The 11,057-nt window shown below is 40.5% G+C and overlaps 1 protein-coding gene across 2 annotated transcripts in view; it reads left to right on the top strand.

Moving 5' to 3' along the window:
* LOC119322936 overlaps positions 1 to 6,833 on the top strand; it is a 17,762-nt gene extending 10,929 nt beyond the window's left edge. For both annotated transcript variants that reach the window (XM_037596480.1, XM_037596479.1), the window contains exons 11-18: positions 1,519 to 1,778; positions 1,876 to 2,305; positions 2,382 to 2,723; positions 3,512 to 4,316; positions 4,433 to 4,491; positions 5,409 to 5,870; positions 6,337 to 6,375; positions 6,484 to 6,833. In XM_037596480.1, coding sequence (XP_037452377.1) covers positions 1,519 to 1,778; positions 1,876 to 2,305; positions 2,382 to 2,723; positions 3,512 to 4,316; positions 4,433 to 4,491; positions 5,409 to 5,870; positions 6,337 to 6,375; positions 6,484 to 6,666 — 2,580 coding nt within the window. In that variant the 3' untranslated portion in view covers positions 6,667 to 6,833. The remainder of the gene's footprint in view (positions 1 to 1,518; positions 1,779 to 1,875; positions 2,306 to 2,381; positions 2,724 to 3,511; positions 4,317 to 4,432; positions 4,492 to 5,408; positions 5,871 to 6,336; positions 6,376 to 6,483) is intronic.
* Positions 6,834 to 11,057: the final 4,224 nt, after the last annotated feature.

Genomic DNA, 11,057 nt, shown 5'->3' with positions numbered 1-11,057 from the left:
AGCATTCGAACAACCGATATTCAGAAGACTCGATTTCAGTTCCTGAATTCCAAGTCTAGTTCCAATATCCAAACAGGGTGTAATACAATATGGCTGACCTCATATAACTAAGAATATAATTTTGACAAGCTAACATAACAAAAATGTGCAGTCTGGCTCTTTTGATTTGTCAAGGTTAAAGTTCGACTCCGCATCACAAAATTCATAACTTGGCAGGCTTGCTTGTTACACTCTGCACTGTGGGATGGACGGGCGGACGGCCTCTTTAAGCCTATCCTAGTCAATCTTCATTTGACTTATTTTCTGCCATGCACATGCGTGTGCTCTTTGAAGTTTATGTGGCACATTTTTTCCGAACATGTAATTAAATGCATGCTATTTTGTATTAGAAGAAACCGTCAAGAAGGTGGCAAAAGTATACAAAACCACCAAAAGTGGCTGTCCTAAAAACCAAAACTAAAGGTATCATACTAATAAAAACAAAACTACCTAGCTAACCAAACAGAAAGGAAACTAGGGGTGAGGATCCTTTGTTTCTGCTAGTTTCTGGAGATCAGCTTTGCTGAGAATGCTATCGGCCAGTGATTGGCCAGTTAACTAGCTCATGGTATGATACTATAAATGGAATTGAACAACAAATCTGAGCCCAGTGCCCCAGTGGGAGGTAGGTAGGGAGGGGACTCAGGCCATATTGCAAACCCCGACTACTGCTGCCAGTCATTGGACCTTTAATTTTCACATCTTACCCACAGTACAGGAAGGGAAGGAGGGAACTCGAGAGAGTACTTAGGCCTGATGGCATACCCCAACAGCCTCCACTTGTCTGGTCCTTCCTACTTGCATCTGCATCTGCTGCTGCTCTCTGCCCCGCTGCTTGTTGTGGCGGCTGTTACTGTTCTTGGTGGAGGTCTGGTAATATTAGGGCACAGGATTTAATGTATTGGACCACACTTAGAGAAGATACAACATGCATAGCATATAATTTGTTGATACTAATGAACCATGAAAAATCATGGAGCAATTGTAGCATATCTCCAACACAGGTCCACCTTTATTCCTTTTATTCTTCACATATGGCCATGATTTTTTCAAGCAAACATACCTTAATTAGCACAACACACAGGATGTTCACCTTTGTTTCCTTTTATGGTTTTCTTCACATGTGGCCATGATTTTTTCAAGCAACCATATCTTAATTAGCACAACACGCAGGACTTTTTTTCCATTGTGTTGGTACAATAAAAATATACAACTGCTAATTGTCTGATATGTGTACGTAAGCTACTCATAAGGTGTAAAGATTATATGGTCAGGAAGGCATTTTCTTGCATTTTTTCTTCAGTTTCAGTTAGTAATAGTGTCCTTAATTGCTTATCCTGCCAGCAGTCACTGCCTGCTTGCTTCTTAAGTTATGATTGTTTCATTATCCTAGTTAAAATATTGTTTGTATCTGATTTGTTGTGTCCATTAGTTCCTATTCAGTATTACTGACTGGCAGGATTTTTTCTATTAATGTAGGTGCTTTGTGTTTCGTACTCTCAGAATAGACAGCTCAGCTTTCCTACACAAAAGCAGCAACGAGCTAGTTCTGGATCAATCTGTCAGAAAAGGAAAAGATCTGCTAATAAGGTTACCCTACGGTTTATTAAACAAAAAGTTGAAGCCAGTGGATCCTCTGGAAAGATATCAACCCAGTCTACCCTGGATGAGAGATTACCAGGGAGCATTTATGCATCATCCACTGGTAAAAAGTTCGTGTGGACATATGAATCTGACAGGTATAGTTTCGTTCTGCACCTACTACAGACCTTACTACTGGAGCTAAAAAAATGTATCCCATCATGCTGGAGCCTGATTAGTTATTATTATCTGCAGAAAACTGCTGATGATCTACACTAGATTTTGTGCAGCACGGGGACCCAAATGTCAATGGAACTCTCTCTCTGGTCTTCCAGCTGCACCACCTACATGTCGTAGAAGGATGGCATATTTAAATAAAAACATAAATATAAGAAAAGCTGTTGTCCGAATCTGTAGCCTTCTCAGAGAGGAAAGGAGATCGAAAGAGAGGGAATCCCATTCTCATATGTCAAATTCTAGTCATGAGAACTGTGTGGATTCAGATTCTGAGATATTCAATTGGGATTATTTTGAAGATCCAGAAATAAAAAATGCACTTGATGAAGTCCTTGAATTCATCCGAGTAGAAAACGTGAACCAGACCAGGAAAGTTGAGCCTAATAATGCAAAGTGCAACAATGATAATAATGCCAATGAGGAAATTCCAAGTGGGCAGAAAGAGCAGGTAAGTAATTGTCATTTAACCTGAACTTCCAACCTATGTTTTGGTTAATACCGATCTTTCACCTTGAATTAATCAGGTTATGCAAGGTGTTACCAGTACAAGCACTGCAGTTCCAGAAACTGGATCACGTGAGCTTGCAGAATTGCCTAGACAATCAAATGCACCCCATGCTAGTAACAGCGTGGACGGTCCCTGTGCATCTGATGAAAACATCATTAAGGTCAACAAAGATGAAACTACTAGAAGATATGGATGCAAATCTTTAGCAGTTGCCAATGCGATAGAGCTTCTGAAGTTGGTTTTTCTCAGCACATCATCAGGATCAGAAGTACAGGCTTCATTAGCTACAACCCTCCAGCTGTATTCACAGAGCGAAATTGTGGCTGCCTTTTCCTTTCTTAGTGAGAAGAAGTTCACGGTTAGTATTTGCTAACTTATGCAGTTAAGTTCCCATTGAATATCCAGTCTCTGCTATTGTTCAGTTTGCTCAGCCCAGCTCAGGTCTTTTAACCCATATAAACTTCCCTTGCTTGCAAAGTGCAACATTTAGCTTCATTGCTTGTGAAACCTAGATATTTTCCTCCATTTCTTTCTGTGAGAAAACTATCCTTGCAGTCCTACCACTTCTACTTATAAATAACTGTTTATATGACTCGAAATTTGCTAACCATGGTTTGTGATCACAAAAATTATACTTCATCTGAAGCATGGTCCTATCAGTCCATCACAAATCACCATTCAGAAAGTAACTCGATATAGAACTAACATGTACAAATATAAGCTTGTGGTGGGGGAATAGCATGGACGTAGATGTTGGGTTCTGATGTTGATAACTGGAAATTCATTATGAAGCCGGATTCTAAATACGATGTGATTGCCTAGCTAACGTTGTCTGGATTTATGAATGTGGTGCATGCACTCATGTTTATGCCCGTGTTATCACAGCCTTTACTTTCCCCATGTTATAAGCACCTGAGTTTGCAGTGGAGCTATGCTGATAATCTTTATTCTTAGCATGTGCTGTAAAGGATGATTAGTCTGTTCAGCATCTTCACTGTTATCCTGTCTGTAATCATGTCAGGAATCATAGAGTTCCTTCAATTCTGTAATGAGCTGGAGCAGACAGTTTGATTTTTAAGTCTAATATGTGATATAAGACAACAGCTATTTTGTACCGCTGTTCTTACTTCTCCCTGCATTTTGCAGGTTAGTGGACATGGAACAAAGCCATACACCCTTTCTAGAAAATTCTTCTTCAAGGCTTCTCATTCACCCTTCCCATTTGGTTCTGGAAAAAAGGCTTCTGAATTTTCCAACTGGCTTATAGGGCAGCAAAGGAACACTGCAGGAAATAGACTTTATTTGTATCCAGATGTAGAATGTGGAGAAATTGTTTATCTCTTTTCGCTGGTTTCGTCTGGAGAGTTGTTCATTTCACCTTCCTTGCCAAGCGAAGGAGTTGGTGATGCTGATGGGCCTAATAGTTCCAGCCCTTTGGTTGAAGATACCAGTGGACTAAATGATGGTACTCACAAACGCAAGGCTGATACGGTGGAACAGGAAAGCAGTGCGGCTAAGAAAAACAAACTTTGCTACCGCCGTGAGAAAGGTTTCCCTGGTATCCAAGTTGCTCTGAATCAGGACAGAATTCAAACAAACTATCTCACGCAGGAGTTACATGATAAAGAGTGCCTTATTTTTAGTTTAGCCCAGGAAATGAGCATGAGGGATGTTGATTCACAGGTTGAAAGCCCCGACACGTCACTGTATTTAAACAACTCCAGTTCATGTCGACATATGCTGTCTGAATCTCATTTGGAAAGCTCTTATAATGGATGGCCTTGGGATGCTATGAAAATATATGCAGACCAGTTACCATCATTATCTTGTAATCAAAATGAATTATCCATATTGTCTTCTGATCTGTTCAGAAACGCATTTTATGTTATTTATCAAGGTGGCGAAGGAGGAGTTAATTTGAGAGAATTGTCACAGAAACTGCATCCATTAGGTACTTGCTGTTCTCATGAATAATCATTTGCGTGGTTTTTATAACTTAGTTGTTGCATAAGGTGGTCTTTTTTTGGTAGGTATAGTTCATTTTTGTTTTGATCGTATCCACTGCAGGCACACAGTTAGTTGATGTGATTGTTCATACACTCAAGAGATTTCATCTGGCCATGGAGGTAAAGCTGTAAACTTGTGTATGATAGACTAGTTGTGTACTCCCTCCGTTCGGAATTACTTGTCGTAGAAATGGTTGTATCTAGACATTTTTTAGTTCTAGATACATCCATTTCCGCGACAAGTAATTCGGGACGGAGGGAGTACTTGTTTATCAACATATTTATCACTGTTTAGCAAGAGGTCATTCAATTCACTTCATTCAACACCTAGTTGTGACTATTTCCACTGTTCTGGTTTGTTATCAGTTGTCTATAAAATTCAACCAACAGATCTTGTTACCAACATACACTTTGTTTCTTCATATTTATAGAAATCTGTAGAGGGTAACATAGCTAAAAAATGTACATCTGCTGTTAGTTGTAGGATTCTGCTACAAACTTTTGATCATGCCAGTGGAATAACAGAGAAAACATGAAAACCAAAGTCGAATATGTACACTCAAACTGTTTAATTTTTTACAAATACATAAAGCATTTTAATTTTTCAAATGAAATCGGTTTATATTTTTCAAGCATGTGATTGGAGACCTTGCAGATCTGTCAAACAACAAACAAAAAAGAGCAGAGGAGTATATATCTGCTTCATAGATGTGAGAGAATGTAGCACCTTGTACATACTAGGCACTTTAACTGTGGTAAGATGGAGAAAACCAAGTGCAGATCATGTGGCATTCTTCAATCCTGTGGTGTTCACCTTTTTTAAGGATGCTAGCTGTCTTGCCCTTTTTCCTTTCCTTTTTGAGATGAAGCCTTGAGTTATTAGAGCAATGCATTACTTTTAAAGTTTGAAGCTATCCACGGCTTCTGTTATTTCATCCTATTTATTCATATATGGGAGTCACCATGTCTGCTCAATTGTATTTCATCCCTATTTATTCATATATTGGAGTCACCATGTGTGCTCAATTGCTTTATAGGTCAATGCGTACGATGGTTTCCAGATCGTTGACTCATTATATAAGTCAAAGTATCATATAACCACACTTGCAGAATACAGCCATTGCAGCTGTTCACAAGCTCGAGGTTCTCAAATAATGGAGACTGGAGGCACAGAAAATGTATTGAAAGAGAAGCATGCCATGTCTAGTAAGCAGGGAACTGTAAAAAAACTTGGTGATGGGCACACAGTCACAATTCTTAGTGGTGAAAGCAAGTCAAATTCATCTCATATGTGCAGTCAAAATCGTGGAGATAAGGAAATAGTGTCTACTCCATCACAAGACAACAGGGAGAGTGATTGCTGCCATGCTTGTGAAAGGCATATTTATCACCCTATATTGCCATGGATAAATGGTGATGGCAGCATCAATAGTACCGTCTATGAAGGTTTAACTCGTCGAATTATTGGCTATGTGATGCAATATCCAGGAACAGTAGAGGTGCGTATCTATTTTTATCATCTATATCTGCTTTTTATGTATTTGGAAAATTTTGTGTACCACTAGTTGTGAACTCTTGAATCAACCTTAATTCATAATAATAGTGTATTTTGTCATGATTTTGACCAAGCATCCTGTTATTAAGATACGGAGGAAAACTTGTTTTACTTCACGCATTCCAAACAACTTAGCATGTGAGACCTATACTGAGAGAATTGCAGCTTCCAAGTGGTATTGCGAAAAGAATGCACCCCTGCTTTGTAAAACAAACATATTCCTTATACACGAGACCCAAGCTACTTTATTATGTTTGTGTCCTTTCTTACTTTTTGAGGAAAGGTGACACTTTGCACATTTACAAGAAAAATCTCAGGTCTTCCTATTTGAAATTGCTTTATGTTTCCACCTATCGTTGTCAACATGGTTATGTTAGAAGTTCTGATCGTATGCTTTGCTATTGTGTTAGGAGGATGTTATCCACAAGATGGATGTATTGAATCCTCAGGTATGGTACCTTTGTCTATTTGTGCCAGTATCATCTATATTCAAACGATTGCTGTTTAATGACTATGATGTATGCTTTGCCTCGTACATTGTCTTGCTGTTTTTGCAGACATGCAGGACCTTGTTGGAGAAGCTGACACTTGATAAACACCTCTATGTTCGGGTGTTCGAAGAACCTGTGCCTACGGCTCCCACCATATTGCAGAGTCTTTTCAGTCGGGACACCTGTACACAACCATGCAAGCGTAGAAGGCGTTACTTCTCTAACTCAACGAGCACATTCATGTTATAAGAGAAACTTGGTTTGTGTGCGAAGTTTTGGAAAGCGTTGTCTTGTCTAATTGTGTGGAATTGTAAAATACATCCGCGGTCACTGAATTTGAGTCATATATTCTTTTTGGTCACTGAACTTCAATATTCTCGAGATATGTTCACTAAGAGCTTCTGAGTTGCACTTCATCCTCCAGTGAGGACTCGTCATCTCTCCCTGCCAATGACGGGGTCCAATCCTGCCGCTCATCTTAGTGGGAAATGAATCAAACGGCTGTGGATGTTGTAGACCTTCTGTCACATCCCAGATTTCCCCCCAAATCTGGTATATTAAAATTTTCACAGGATTTTTTTAGGAAACACCCATCTTTGCCTAGGATTTGACTGTGATTGACTTTGAATTGTTTGATTGTTTGCCTAGAGGAATGAAAATTCAAATGCAACTAGTGAAACCCTAGCAAGCCTTAGTAGGAACCCAAGCCATTTTGAAAATATTATTTGGGCAAAAATATTTACAATAAGTCCCAAGTCAAAATAATTGGGTTGGATACATTTGAGTCTATTCAGGACCAAAGGGAATTATTCAAAAATGGTTTTGCATTTTATGTGGCAGGAAGATGAATTTCATAAGTCCAAATAATATTCTTGACCCTCTGCCTATTTTCTAAAATGCCTATTTTCTAAAATGAATTTGAAACATATTTGGTTTTGAAACCAAATTCAAATTCAAAGGGAAAATATAAGTGCATTAAATATAAGTCCAAATTGCCCAAACAAAATTTACAAACATTCCCAAATATTCCATTTGGAATTTAGGACATATTCTTTATTGGAAGAAAATTCAAATTCAAAATCATTTGAAAAGATCGAAAGACAAAAAAGAAAAATAGAAAGACGGAAGCAGGAATCAAATAAAAAGAAAAGGCCCAATTGGACCAGCTAGCAGATCAGTATAGCCAGCTAGCCCAGCCAGCGCAGCAACCCAACCCTGCCACTCTCTCTCTCCTTGAGCCCATGATGGCCCAACATGTCAGGACCGTCCCACCCCCCGCAACCGCTCGGTCATGACCTCGCGCACGACCCGCGCGCAGGCATGCCCACATTCCCCACTACGCGCGGGCATTGTGCGAGCCAGCCCCACGATAATGCCCCTATAAATGACTGCCCACCCGGACGGGGTAAGGCTGCCGCCAGCGACCCCTCCGTCTCCGTTCTGCCCTAGCTCGCTCCGGCGAGCACACCCACCCCCGAGACCAACCAAAGCCACTGCTCGACTCCCCGTCCTCGGCAAGCCCACAACCGCCTGTAACTTCGCGTTCATCGACGACTGAACCTCATCACCGCCGGCGTTGAGACTCTAGCGAGCCTCGAGGTATTTTGGCCCGTGCACCATGTCCACTGTCTTCATTTCATTCTCGTGCATCTCCCTGACCATTTGGCTCATCTTCATGCGTTTGGGCCAAATGGCCAGGAAGATGCACGAGAATGAAACGAAGATAGTGGACATGGTGCACTGTCTTCACCCGAAGCCGTCCACCGCCGCCCAAACTCCGGCGAGCTCCTGCGCGTCGACTCAGTCGTCCCTGAGGGCAGCTAAGGCCATCTTCCACCTCGTCGTCCCCGATCGCGTCCACCCGTGCCTTCCGCGCCACCGGAGGACCACCAGAACGACCGGAGCATCCATGCCCAAGCCATGAGCCGCTATTGTTGATTTTTCCGGTGAGATCCCGACGGAGGCTACGATGAGCCCTAATCCTAACCCATCTGATCTAATCACAGTCGTTGATTTAGATCCATCAGCTCACACGCGCACTCACTTACCAAATTGGTACGGACCAATCGGAACATGCTACTTCTGAGCTGCGTTGGGATTTTCCTGGAAGAGGAGAGGAGATGCAACACAATAGAGATAAGTATTTCCCTCAGTGAGAACCAACGTATCAATCCAATAGGAGGATCACACAAAGCCTCGTGAACAACACCTAAACACACAAAAGCAAATACTCGCACCTAACGCGGGAAAGAGGGTTGTCAATCCCCTTGAACTCGTTATTTGTAAGAATTAATTCTGATAGTGATAGATAGTAAACTAAATTGCAAAAAAACATAAAAAAAATTAAGAATGCAGCAAGGTATTTTTGGATTTTATATATGATTAAAGTAGACCCCGGGGCCATAGTTTTCACTAGAGGCTTTCCTCTCGAACACATAACATGCGGTGGGTGAACAAATTACTATGGGCAATTGATAGAAAAGAGCATATTTATGACGATATTCAAGGCAATGATCATGTATATAGGCATCACGTCCGAGACAAGTAGACCGACTCCTGCCTGCATCTACTACTATTACTCCACCAATCGACCGCTATCCAACATGCATCTATGGTATTAAGTTCATGAAAAACAGAGTAACGTCTTAAGCAAGATAACATGATGTAGACAAAGTAAACCCAATCAATATGAATAAACACCGTCGTTTTACCCTTAATGGCAACAATACAAATACATGTCTTGTCCCTTACTTTGTCACCAGGAGATAGAGCACCGCAAGATTGGACCCATTACAAAGCACCTCTCCCACTGAAGATTAATCAATCTAGTTGGGCAAACCAAATGGATAGATCAGAGAGAAATATAAAGCTATAAAAATCATGCATAATAAAGTTCAGAAAAGACTCCATTACTTATCATAAAAATTCAGATCATAAACCCACAAAATAATAGGATCCCAACAAACACACCACAAAAGAAGGTTCCATTGGATAGAACTCCAAGAACATCGAGGAGAACATTGTATTGAAGATCAAAGAGAGAGAAGAAGCCATCTAGTACTAGCTATGGACCCGTAGGTCTGTGGTGAACTACTCACGCATCATTGGTAGGGCAACAAGGATGATGTAGAAGCCCTCCGTGATCGATTCCCCCTCCGGCAGAGTACCGGAAAAGGCCTCCAAATTGGATCACGGAAGAACAGAGACTTACAACAGCGAAAAAAGTGTTTCGAGTGGCTCTCCATTGGTTTCCCAATATATGAGAATTTATAGAAGTGGAATTAGGTCAGACGGAGCCATGAGGGGCCCACAAGGCATCAGGGCACGCCCCCTGGGCACAGCCAGTTGCCTTGCTGTCTCCTTGCTTGCCTTTTGGTCTCCCCCTGAATCTTCTAGGGTCTCTCTTTTCCAGAAAAAAAAATTATCAAAAAATTTCGTAGCATTTCAACTCCATTTGGTACTGATTTTCTGGAAAACAACAACACACACTAGGCACTGGGTTAATTAGTCCCAAAAAATGATATAAAATAGCATTAAAATTTATATAAAATATCCAAGATTGATACTTTAATAGCATGGAACAATAAAAAATTATAGATACATTGAAGACGTATCAAGCATCCCCAAGCTTAATTCATGCTTGTGCTCGAGTAGGTAAATGATAAAAACAATTTTTTTATGTGGAATGCTACGTAACATGATCATCATGTAATCTTTCTTTTATGGTACAAATATTTAGATCCAAATGATTCAAAGCAATAGTCTATAATTTGATATAAAGACATCAATACTCAAGCATACCAACAAACAATCGTGCCTTTCAAAATAAAAATGGTAAAGAACGCTATCCCTACAAAATCATATAATCTTGTCATGCTCCACATTCCTAACACAAAGTATTAATCATGTACAATCCCAATGACAAGCTGAGCAACTAGTTCATACTTTTTAACGCGCTTCAGCTTTTTCACCCCCCCCATGCAATACATGAGCATGAGCCATGGACAAAGCACTATGGGTTGGATAGAATGCGGTGATAGAGATCAATAAGGGGAAGTCAAAAAAGGAAGATAGTCTCACATCGACGCGGCTAATCAATGACCTATGGAGATTCCCATCAATTGATGTGAATGCAAGGAGTAGGGATTGCCATGCAACGGATGCACTAAGAGCTATACATGTATGAAAGCTCAACAATGAGAACTAAGTGGGTCTGCATCCAACTTGCTTGCTCATGAAGACCTCATGCATTTGAGGAAGCCCATCATCGGAATATACAAGCCAAGTTCTATAATGAAAAATTCCCACTAGTATATGAAAGTGACAACATAGGAGAATCTCTACATGAAAAACATGGTGCTACTTTGAAGCACAAGTGTGGAAAAGGATAGTAACATTGTCCCTTCTCTCTTTTCCTATCATTTTTTGTTCGGCTCTTTTTGGACTTTTTTTTAATTTCCTCACTGGGACAATGCTCTAATAATGATGATCATCACACTTTTATTTACTTACAACTCAACATTACAACTCGATACTAGAACAATATGACTCTATATGTGTCGTGGTGATCTCACGACAGATGGCATGGGATGGCTAAAAGTGGAGGGTTATGTGAGGACGTCGGTGGGTTCCAGAGGCGA

Source organism: Triticum dicoccoides, chromosome 6B (assembly GCF_002162155.2).
Source record: "Triticum dicoccoides isolate Atlit2015 ecotype Zavitan chromosome 6B, WEW_v2.0, whole genome shotgun sequence".
NCBI classification, from domain to species: Eukaryota; Viridiplantae; Streptophyta; class Magnoliopsida; order Poales; family Poaceae; genus Triticum; species Triticum dicoccoides.
This window is presented reverse-complemented; position numbering and strand designations above follow the sequence as displayed.